This window comes from Hylobates moloch, unplaced genomic scaffold (assembly GCF_009828535.3).
Source record: "Hylobates moloch isolate HMO894 unplaced genomic scaffold, HMol_V3 SCAFFOLD_5, whole genome shotgun sequence".
NCBI lineage: Eukaryota > Metazoa > Chordata > Mammalia > Primates > Hylobatidae > Hylobates > Hylobates moloch.
The window spans coordinates 22,875,108-22,887,790 of NW_026652280.1; the positions used below are offsets into that span (position 1 = coordinate 22,875,108).

Genomic DNA, 12,683 nt, shown 5'->3' on the forward strand with positions numbered 1-12,683 from the left:
GGCCTCCCAATGTGCTAGGATGACAGGCATGAGCCACTGTGCCTGGCCAAGTTTTAAATATCTCTATATCATATAATCACCAAAGCTAATAATAAGCATGTTAGAAGATAATGATTATTTTATTACTGGAATAATATTACTTCTAGTATCTCTCCAGAATGGAAGAGGACAAACGTTTCCTTTATTTGACTGAGAAAATGTATTTCCCCTCTTATAGTCACAGGCATTTACTCCTTTGTTTTCTTAAGACTGGACAGCTCAGCTAAGGCTCCTTTATTTATTAGGGACTAGACAACAATTGGCGTAATTTAAAATTTTGTCCTAACAACCACTGAGGACAAACAAAACTTACATACTTATGAATATATGATAATTAATATATTATCAACATACTCATATTTTCTATTAAAATATTCATTAAAGTTTTGGGACAGAATGTTAAACAAATTTAATTGATTCTTCAAAGGTCATACATATCATAAGAATTCTTCTAAGGACAAAAACAGTTCACTAAACAAGGCCTGGTATCGTGTACACAACGTCGTTTGGCTTATCCTTGTCTGTACCTTACAGTGCCCTTTTCACAGTGAATCATAAAGTCAATTCAATCAGTATAAATTTTTTTGGAGTGAATTTTGCAAGCAAAGAACACAGACTATGTTCTTAGTAGGTTATATTTGACTTCTAAATTCCATTCTCTTGCCTCGTTACACAGAATACAAAGCTACTGACCTTTGCAAATATAGCCCATTCATTTTTTTCAGGCTTTTGACTAATTAGACAACATGAGAGAAATGTAAGGTAAAATATAAATCATCCTGGTCATTTTTCCACTTCCTCAACCTCATCATTTTCCCCTATAAATAAGGTGATTCTGATTGGCACAACAATGCTCAAGATGTAAAGCTGCAGAACAGAAAATTACACACAGTAGGATGAAGAAATTAATTTCATGGCAGTAATGGTTTTCTAGCTTCACTAATAAAATCCCTTTAGCCCAAGATCTCTTTACAAAGAAGCATATATGTGGCAAATGCTTTATGAGAAAAACATGTCAGAAACGTCATCTGATATGCTCAGACCATCTTCTAAATATACGCATGTATGCATTCACCAAATATCATCATGTGCAATCTATAAATGACTGGTTATCTATATTTTACAAATCTTCTAACTCCTAATCCACTCAACTGCTTATGCTGGGTGGTGTTGGGATTTAAAAAAAGAAAAAACAGAAAAAAAGATGGCTCTACCTCCAAAGAATTATAAGCATCTCTTTCTTCCTTTTAACAGAAATCACAGCCTACTTTCACTCTGTTCCACTGAAAATGACTTGGTACATTCATCTTCCTCTATTCATTAATTTTTTTTTATTGTACTTTAAGTTTTAGGGTACATGTGCACAATGTGCAGGTTTGTTATATATGTATCCATGTGCCATGTTGGTGTGCTGCACCCATTAACTCGTCATTTAGCATTAGGTGTATCTCCTAATCACCCCACAAATCCTGAATGTGATGTTCCTTCTGTGTCCATGTGTTCTCATTGTTCAATCCACCTATGATGAGACATGTGTTTGGTTTACCAATCACAAGGAAACAATTTCTAGTAAGGGTAAACTCTCCAGCTCTGTTCTTAACACCATGTCCTCCTGCATTGTCCCACCCATTATCCTCCCACCAACATAAATGCTCAGTGATCTCCTAAACAGAGTATAAACCCAGATCTTAAATCCCTAGCCACTGAGGCTACTACCCTCCTCTTTTTCCATCAAGAGCTAATTTCTTCCACACTCTTTACCTCCACTTCTTATACTCAGCTCACTGTACCCTGATTTCTGACCAAACCAACTCTACCAAAACAGCTCTCTTAATAATCACCAATGGCTTTCCTAATTACTTAACCTACACATCCCAATTCTTAATGTTATTTCATTTCTCTGACAAACTGTAGACCTTTTACTTTTGTTTTCAACTGTATGTGTGATCCAGAATCTGCTTGTATGATTTCTCTTTCTGTGCTTCTCACTGGCTCATCTTCATCTTCCTGATATCTAAACAGGCATCTGTCTTCAAATTTCTTCCATTTCCATACGCTGTCCCTCAATAATATCATATGAAGATGTGGCTTAAAAAGAATTTCTTAAAGGATAACTTTACAAACAACTCTCAATTTCTATCCTGTAATTCTATACCAAGATTTTGCAATCATTACCAGTAGTCAAAATGTACTACGTATAATTCATTCATTTTTCTCATTCATTAATCCATTCAACAAATAGTCATATTTTTAAAAAGAGTCAGTTGGCTAGAACTGGAATAATCAAGGATTGAAGAATAAAATTAAATCAGGGAAGCATATGTCTGATCACATAGAGTTTCAGAGGCAACTGTAAAAAGTTTGAATTTTGTTTTAAAGATGACAGGAGGCCAATGGAGGTTACCTGCCCAAGGTCACCCACGGCCAGCAAGTTACAGAAACATAATTTGAATACAGACATGTCTGTCACCAGAACCCAGGCTCTTAACCACTCTTCTGAACTGCTTTTATAAAAATAAAGCAAAAATCATTCCACCAGAGAACTATACTTACAATCTTGATATTAACAATGCTATCTTCTGATGTAGGGGTTGGCAAACTATGGCCCATGGGCCAAATCCAACTCACCACCTGCTTCTGTAAATAGTTTTATTGGAAAGCAGCCATGCTCATTTGTTCACATATTGTCTATGCCTGCTTTCACACTATAAAGCAAAGTTAAGTCACTGTGACAGAGACAGCACACAAAGCCTAAAGTATTTACTATCTAGCCCTTTATAGAAAGAGTTTGTCAATCCTTGTTCCATCCAACTGTCTTTAGGTGCATCAGTTGCTAATTGGGGACAATAAGAACTACCTCACCTATTTGCAGTGACAATTCAGGAAAAGAGCGTATCTGAAAAAAATCAAATGATAGCAGGCACCCAAAAATGTGAACTGCAGTCTAAGTCAGCCTCTACACTCCAGCATCTATTTAGGTAAAAAATAATACCGTCTCTATTTTATCTCACCATCATGTCACTTATTTCTCAAAGGTATTTTGCTGATTTGCACACACCCCCAACTCCTAACACTACCGATAAGATGCACATCTCCTATTACAATCATCCTCAAAGCCTATTCCATGGCCTGTACATTCCTGTTAATAGCACTGCCATTCTCCCTTCAGCCAGGTTTTTGTTTCTGAAATAATCTTGAACATCAAACTCTTCAAGACCAGAGTGAAGTCCTATTTATTCAACTTATGCAACAGCTTCCTAACCATCCCCTCTTCCACATTTCCAGGGCCTAATCCTATTTCCAGTCCCCATGACCTCTCACTTTATCATTCCAGTAACCTCACAATTCATTTCCCAAATCAATATTTGTAAGTCTTACATTAAAATGTTAGATATGACAAAATATTTCTTAAGCAATCAAAAATATCCTTTTAAAAGTATTCAGCATCATGTCAGCACCCATTAAATTACATCCTCAGCTTTGCATTCAAGTTCTTCTACAACACAATTCTAATAGACACCTCAAACTAACTTCCTATTAAATTTCTTGAGCAATTACCATTTTTCACTAGCATATACCATACTCTATGTGTAGTTATACTACAATGCAATATAGTTATACTACATTGAGTATTGGAAATAAAAAGATGAAAAACTGAATTGCTGTCCCGAAGAAGTTTAAAATCTAGTAGAGAAGACAAATATAAAGAACAAAAAATACCCCATACAAAGGGAAAAATGTTTTGGGTAACATATGAACAAAAAAAATGTGAGCATAAAAAGAATGTAAGAACTACTCTGCCAAAATGCGTGGAGGGGCTAAGGGTTGGTAATGGCTTCACTGTCCTGAGGAAGAGTGAGATTAAAAAAACAAGGGTCGGGAAGGGAAAAGAGGGATAGGATAGAGGATGCAGGATTCCTGCTATTTCAAGCTTTTTTTTTTTTTTTTTTTTTTTTTCAAAAGCAGTGGTTTTAAACCAGGGGCAATTGTTGCCTCTTAAGGGAAATTTGACAACATCTAAAGACATCTGATTGTCACAACTGGAAAGAGGAGGCTACTACCAGCACGATGTGATGTAGGTAGAAGAGAGAAATGATGCTCAACATCCTACTATATAGACTATAGTCCTCCAACAACAAAGAATTACCCATCCCAAAATGTCAGTCTGTCACAAATGAGCTATCATGGTCTACAGTCAAAAGGAACAGGAATAAAGGAGATGATTTTAAGATAAGTCCAGGATGGGTAGAACACTGATAATACAGAGAAGGCAAGGAAGGAGAATGAGTTATATATACACAACTTCACTCACCAAAACCAAAGGAAGAATGCAAAACTGAGCAAAACTTCATTTTGCAAAGGAAGAATGCAAGTGACTAATGAATGCTCCGCATCTAAAGGTTCATGAACGCAGACAGCCTTGAGGCTGCAATGCAGGGGTCTTAAGACAATCAGTTATGAGGGAATGGCAAAGACAAGGGCAAAAAAGTGAAAGAAAAGGCTCTCTGCACTTTCTGTTCCACATCATCCAATTCAACACATAGTTATTGCACAGCAGCTGCGGCTAGATGTCATGGAAAAGCACAGAGATAAATAAGTCAAAAATCCCTGCTCTCAAAAAGACTGAATTTCAGTAGGGAGAATTAGATAAATATATAAGTTATCATAATATAAAGAAAAAAATACAAGTCATAAGAGAAATGCAAAGGGTTTCAAATACACACAATCTTGCAAAAGACTCACTGCACAGTAATAAAGTATAATTTTACTTAATACCCTCTTGATCTTCTAGTGTGAGAAAAAAAATCACATGCTAGTAAATTCTCCATCTTTGTAAAGTTTTGAATGTCCAGTATAATTAACATAATTAGCAAAATAAAATATCTGTTTACTTCCATATAGCCCTGATTGCTAAGACTATGCTACCAAGACAAAAAGCAGCACTTTCTATAGAGTATCCCAATACAGGCTTCACTTTCCATTGAAAGACTCATGTAAAAAATTAGATCCAATATCCTAGAGTAAGTCCTATACCATTGAGAAGCTCTTAGTTGTTTGTTTTTTAACTTTGGGTGGGTTTATTTCTCCTGAGGTTAGAAAGCTATCCAGAGGACAGCTCTTTAAATATTCCCTTCAGAAGGAGCCTCAAACTCAACATGAGAAAATAGTTAGAGAAATCCCTAATGGTCCAGCCAACATACATTTTTCATAAAGTGATTATCCTCCTGCAGCCTCAGCTTCCTAAGCCTTTTTCCTCCCTTCTATAATTGTTTTCCTTGTAGGCCAGGCAACAATTACCACTGCTACAAGACTAAGGAGGTTCACAAGCAATATATTTTACAATACGTAAGTGTAGTGTCTCTGATATCTGGTGCTTTTATCACTAATTGCACTATAAAATACGCTATTAAAAGAGGGACAAACAAGATTGTAAAAATCACATAATGGACCATGACCACTTACAAAAGCCATTCATAACTGTTACTGTACCACTTATTTTTCTTTAATTTTCAAGTTATATAATTATTTTTCCAAATTTTTACTTCTAGGGGATACCATCAAGAAAAACAATATATCTGGGAGTTACACCACATGCATGCATGCTCTTAAACATATTGTTTTATAAATTTGCTCAAAATCAAATTACATATCATGTCAGAAAATGTGCTATGAACACTGAATTCCTAGAGACAGCCACATGATTCCTTGGAAGTAACTGTAGGTATGGCCAATGCATTTAAGCTGTGATTTCTTCACAAACTTTAGGGTGTGCTACTGAAAGCACAGAGGAAAAATGTAGAAGGATTTCACAGTTCCAATTGTTGAAATATACAATACAACATAGCTGATAAAACATTTATATCTTGAGGGAAGAAAGAATGATCAAAGGGTAACATTACTGTGAATTACTGGAGGATGTGGGTCAGTGGAACTGCCTACAGTATTTCATGTGTCATCAGCACACACGAACTCATGGTTAATTTTCAAGTCTGCAGATGAGCCTTTCAACCCCTTCACTATTTATTCACATGTCTAACCATTTAAAAAAATGAAAATCAAGGAGAGACTAAAATTAAAAGTATTCGTGCCTATTCATTAATAACTCTAATGAATATTTCGATGGAACTAGAATTTTAAGTAGTGATTCAGATGAAATACTGAGATTGTCTCTAGGTTTCATTTATCCATTACTAGAGACAAACTAGTTCTAATTATACCACATTACACAAATACCACAGACCAAACAGTGGCTAGCCTCTACAAAACTAAAGATAAGTAACCAATTCATGAATTGGGATTGGTTTTTTTAATAGGATAATCTTCTGTTAACTGAAGAAGTTAACTCATACTTTGATTATTAAGTGTCAGTAAGGAAAGTGTGTTTGAGCTTGGGTCTCAGAAAAATTTCAGTACTTCTGCAACACCATCATACATATTCTGAAACATTTTCTTAAATCTTTAAAATGGCTTAACCTTACTAAAATCAGAACCTAATTTTAAAACAAATGATACATCACAATTACAGACATCTTAATTGTACCTAAATTACTTTTTTCCCTCCTTAGGACATTAGCTAATGCTCAATCTTTCAACAGAAAGACTACCAAAAAGTAAGACAGATTATATACACTTGTTTGCCCTAATTTCAGAAACTAAAGTCACTTAATTTAGTCGGAAGAACTTTAAAATATTTAAATGGTAAGAATAATTTACTTTTTCAAAATGCCAAGTACTTGAAAAACTCAAACCACGTTGGATAAACCTAAATGAAAATCAAAAGCTTATTTTTCAAGTGTCATTTCTCAAAAATTATTTTCTAAGATATGCCAAAGCCATGTTACTAAATGAAGTTAAATGGGGTCTACACACTTCATGAGCCCACATATAAAACTTACCTTGTCAGATGCCTCAGAAGCCAAGAGGTTAGTTGCAAGGGTTTGTAGCTTATGATGGGCCATATTTTTAAGAGCAGCAAGACTACGTCTCGTCATAGCTTGTTTTAGGTTGACTGCTGGATGACTAAGTGAATCAACAGCAGCAGGAACAGCTTCATCACAAGCGTTTAGAATCTCTACTGCTGTTATCCCCATCACACAACGATCCAATGCACCTGCGAGAAAAATATATTCACAAATATTTCATTATACTACAACATTTTGAAAAGTTTAAGTAAAGAAAAAATGGTATGAACATTTTTTAAATAGAAACATGTTTTATCAATGCCTCCTGGAAATTTTTTTTTGTACTTCCTTCCTCTAACAATCTTCCATGTAGTACCTACCACCTCAATGAATTCCTCTCCCACAAAGTCCCTGATGCAACTTCCCAATAAAGTCAAGTTCAGAGCTAAGATTCCGGGAACCTTCTCCAGGCTTTTCCACTCCTTCTACCTCCCAGATGGTTTTCTTGACTACTCCTGTCCCATCACACCATTACAAACATTAAAATCTATGATTTGACCTTCCTCTAAGTTGTATATCAATCTTAAACAAAAAAGTCTTACTAAAATTTGTTTTTTTCCTCCTTCAATAATTGAAGCTTCTCTAAGAAACTTCCACAAAACAGAAAAAATATTATAATTTCTCCATTCTGTCTGCAAATTCTTGACTCTTACTCTCACCACCCAGCCAAATGTTTCTTCGTATGTTTGTGGAAATTACCACTACTTCTACTTACAACTACTTTACTTATTTATTTATTTATTTATTTATTATTTATTTTTTTTTTTTTTTTGAGACAGAGTCTCACTCTGTCGCCCAGGCTGGAGTGCAATGGCACGATCTTGGCTCACTGCAAGCTCCGCCTCCTGGGTTCACACCATTCTCCTGCCCCAGCCTCCTGAGTAGCTGGGACTACAGGCGCCCGCCATCACACCTGGCTAATTTTTTGTATTTTTAGTACAGACGGGGCTTCACCCTGTTAGCCAGGATGGTCTCAATCTCCTGACCTCGTGATCTGCCCACCTCAGCCTCCCAAAGTGCTGGGATTACAGGTGTGAGCCACCACGCCCGGCCTACAACTACTTTAAAGCTTCTTTATTTGGCTTTCCTTTCTGTTTATCTCCAACTATGCATTTCTTGTCTAAGTCAGAGCAAAAACTTCCTCCAATGCGAGCTTCACCACCTCCTTCACCCACCTTTCAAGCTCTTAATGTTACATTTTCAATGAGTTATTCTCTGGCCATCTTATCAAATTCTCCCTTTTCTGCTTTATTTTCTCCATAACACGAACACCAGAGAACATACTATATGTTTAAAGTTTTTGTTATTTTTGACCTGCCTCTTTCCATCCAGAATGTAAACTACACAAGAGCTAGAGCGTTTCCGATGTTTTGTTCACTGTTGTATCCCTGGTACATTGAACAGTGCCCAGCACATTGGAGGCACAGAGTAACTATTTGTTGATCAAATGGAGATAGAGTTAGCAGCCTCAAAACACAGAGTTCTAACAAATCTATGAGAAAAAAATAAGCCAACAAAATAATGTTTAAAGAATATGAACAATCAAGAAAAGAAATTCAAATAGGTAGTAATCATACAAAAAGATGTCAACCTCACTAATAATCAAATAAATCAAATTGAAGCAATAATGAAATACTATTTATCTCTTACCGTACAGATATTCAGCATTCTCAAGTATGTAAGAAAACTGGTAATATACTTTTAGTACAAATAAAAATTAGTAATTTTTTTAACAAATTCTATTAAATTTAAAACTCACATTTCCTTTAACACAGGAAATCTTATTCTAAGATTATGCTAAATAATGATACCATATCCAAACATATATGTGTGTGGTTGGGTTATAATTGTCTTAATCATAATACAAAAATTTTTCAGAAACCTAAATATCTATCATTAGTAGACTGTGTCAATAAATTATGATGTATCATAATAAATAATAATGTATCATAATAAAAAATAATAAAAGGAGTACTGTGAAGTTACAAAAACAATGTTTAAAAGGAAGCTCAGCTATATACATTAACATAGAATAAAAGCCACAACATATTGTTAAGTGAAAATAACAAGTTAGAGAAGAGTATTCATAGTATAAAGTGGGAGAAGGGATATTACAGTCACAGAAAAATACTCTCAATAGATGTACACTACATGGTTTACAGGGTATATTTACATGGTCGCATTAGTATAGAACTTCATATTCTTGTACATGAAGATTTGTAACATATCAATTTTTTACAAATGTACATCATATTATGTTTTCAAATATTGTGGGAAAAGATTATTTTAAGTAAATTAAAGTTAATTCAATTTTGAAAATAATATGATATTCTTTCAGATATCTTAAAGTTTCACAGGAATAAATTTAGAATTTACTGCTCTAGCTCTTAATTGTCTATTAAATGTGGTTTGTAGTTATAATGGAAAGGCTTAAGTGACTTTCCCTTATTGATATCTAAAATAAAATCACTAATCAACAAATAAGTGAGAATATACTACCTGCAAAAGCTCTAAGTAACTAATTTGATCTCTGGTGTCAAAAGTTTATACTTCCTCTTCTCTTCTGAACAACCGAGCCCAAAGTTAGTGTAAATACACCTGAGCAAAGGTAGGAGTCCATGTCAGATAAGGGGCATGGTGGTGAAAAGCGGGCCTGCAGCAGCCCAGAGCAATATGTCAGAGGCTGAGAGGGTGCAGAGGGAAGCTAAACAAGAGGGAGGTGGTGGCAGCAGCTTGGCACAGGGTTCAGACCCAGAAGCATGTGCATCAAGAGACACTGTTGGAACCTGAGTGGAGAGAGGAGGGAGTTCACACAGTGAGGCAGTCCAGTACAGATCCCAAAGGTGCGTCTAAGAAATCAACACTTGAAAGCAACCTGGCACAGAAGGTTGAAGTCTAAGAGGTATGTGAAGGGCATCCATATGGTGAGGGGGAATGGGATGGGGCCCAAAGAGAGAAGAGGGCATCTATGCAGGTAGGCAGCTTTGCACAGGGTGCTGGATCCCAAAAGGGGAGAAAGGATGTCCATGCTGGGAAGAAAAGACATCAGTCACAGGGTATCAGCCAGGATGGATAAAAAGCACATCCACACGAGGAGGCAGCATCATCTACTTGAGCTGTAAAGCAAAACAATGCTGAAAGAAAAAAAATATCCAGTGTGAAGGGACTCCCACTGACCAAATCCAAGACATCACATAAGAGTTTAGGAATGTAATCTGTTGTATAAAATAGAGATCCAATTGAAAATAAATGAGTAACTTAAATGTTTGATTAAAAAAAGCTATTTACATGGTTTCAAAGTATCTCTTCACAAAATGCTTACCAATTACAAAAAGAAAAAACATAACTTTCCAGTGAAGAAGCCAAAAAAACACCTTAAGTGACCTAAGTAAACACTAGTGATGAAACAAAATCATATGCCAACTGATAAGATGTAATGAGAAAAACGTCAGTGATTTTCTTGCCAAAGACACATATTCTGAAAATAACCATGAAAAAACATCAGATAAATGGAAATTGGGAAACATTTTATAAAACGACTGGCCAGAAATATTCAAAACTTTCAGTCTTTAAGGTGAAGGAAGAACTAAGGAACTATTTTAAATTGAAATGGGGATAGAACTAACCATGCACAATTCTAATCTGGACCTTTTTGCAGTAAGACTGTAGTGGAACAACTGGAAAAGTTGGAATAAAGTCTGAAGATTAAATGGTTGTAACATATCAATGGTAATTAACTTCCTGGGGTGGGAGGGAAATGTATACTCCATGAGTGAGGGTCAAAACATTTGCACACAAGAAGATAATCAACAACACAAGCCAAAAAGAATAATAAAGAGGCATGGTTTTGCACTGTGTTCCCACCCAAATCTCACCTTGAATTGTAATAATCCCCATGTGTCAAGGGCAGGATGAGGTGGAGATAATTGAATCAGGAGACAGTTTCCTCTATGCTGTTCTCCTGATAGTCAGTGAGTTCTCACAAGATCTGATGATTTTATAAGGGGCTTCCCCCTTCGCTCAGCACTCTTTCTCCCTACTGCTGCCCTGTGAAGAGGTGCCCTCCACCATGATTGTAAGTTTCCTGAGGCCTCCCCAACCATGTGGAACTCTGAGTCAGTTAAACCTCTTCTCTTTTATAAATTAGCCACTCTCAGGTATTTATTCATAGCAGCATGAGAATGGACTAATACAAAGGTTCAAAAGATAGAAAAAAAAATCCATTCCCAACTAAACCTGTTTTAAAAAATATCAGGGAAAGAGTGAACTCTGGCTGAATATTTAAAGATTTTGAAAATTCAAATTAGCAGAAAAGACTTCTGTGTCCAGCCAACATGGAGTAATAGGAACTGAATTAACCCTTTTATGTAAAATAATTGGGAAAAAAATAGATACCAGATTTGAAACAATGCTTTTACAGACAATCTTTAATTGACTAATGTCCATTGTCTGAATATTGACTAACATCCATTGTCTGAATAGCCTAACAGATTCCTTAAGTTGAAGACAGATAGCTGAGAGTATAGGCAGCTAGAGTTTGCAGAACAGAATACCAGGGTGAAGAAAGCTCCACAGAAACCTGCAGAAGGCCTTCCTTACATATTTGGCAGAGTACTGATTACTGTGTGACTATGAAGAAACTACCCAAGGCCAAGGAAAGAACCACTTCAAAAGATTAGAGAGCACAGTACCCAGGACTCAGACACGATTGTGAATAGTGCCTACTCTGACCAGCCAGACTGGAAACCTCACAATTCATGAGCCACTGCGTACAGTTCTCAGGAAGGTCTTCCATTTGCAGAGAATAATAAGTAGCTCCACATTTAACCCTGCTCCAGCCCTACCTAACAAGGCAAGACCCAAAAGGATCAAACTGTTTCTCAGTAATTTAACTGTGTCCCATCAGGCAGGAGAAAGAAATAAAGGGTATTCAATTAGGAAAAGAGGAAGTCAAATTGTCCCTGTTTGCAGATGACATGATTGTATATCTAGAAAACCTCATCGTCTGAGTCCAAAACCTCCTTAAGCTGATAAGCAACTTCAGAAAAGTCTCAGGATACAAAATCAATGTGCAAAAGTCACGATCATTCTTATACACCAATAACAGACAAACAGAGAGCCAAATTATGAGTGAACTCCCATTCACAATTGCTTCAAAGAGAATAGATACCTAGGAATCCAACTTACAAGGGATGTGAAGGACCTCTTCAAGGAGAACTACAAACCACTGCTAAACAAAATAAAAGACGATACAAACAAATGGAAGAACATTCCATGCTCATGGATAGGAAGAATCAATATCGTGAAAATGGCCATACTGCCCAAGGTAATTTATAGATTCAATGCCATCTCCATCAAGCTACCAATGACTTTCTTCACAGAATTGGAAAAAACTACTTTAAAGTTCATATAGAACCAAAAAAGAGACTGCATTGCCAAGTCAATCCTCCAGAAGAACAAAGCTGGAGGCATCATGCTACCTGACTTCAAACTATACTACAAGGCTACAGTAACAAAAACAGCATGGTACTGGTACCAAAACAGAGATATAGACCAATGGAACAGAACAGAGCCCTCAGAAATAATACCACACATCTACAACTATTTGATCTTTGACAAACCTGACAAAAACAAGAAATGGAGAAAGGATTCCCTATTTAACAAATGGTGCTGGGAAAACTG

The 12,683-nt window shown here is 36.1% G+C and overlaps 1 protein-coding gene across 4 annotated transcripts in view; it reads right to left on the bottom strand.

Annotated features, from left to right (window-relative positions):
- The window catches only part of WDR7 (WD repeat domain 7), a 376,679-nt gene that overhangs the window by 293,940 nt on the left and 70,056 nt on the right, over positions 1-12,683 (bottom strand). For all 4 annotated transcript variants that reach the window (XM_032152211.2, XM_032152210.2, XM_058438305.1 and 1 more), the window contains one exon: positions 6,936-7,150. In XM_032152211.2, coding sequence (XP_032008102.1) covers positions 6,936-7,150 — 215 coding nt within the window. The remainder of the gene's footprint in view (positions 1-6,935; positions 7,151-12,683) is intronic.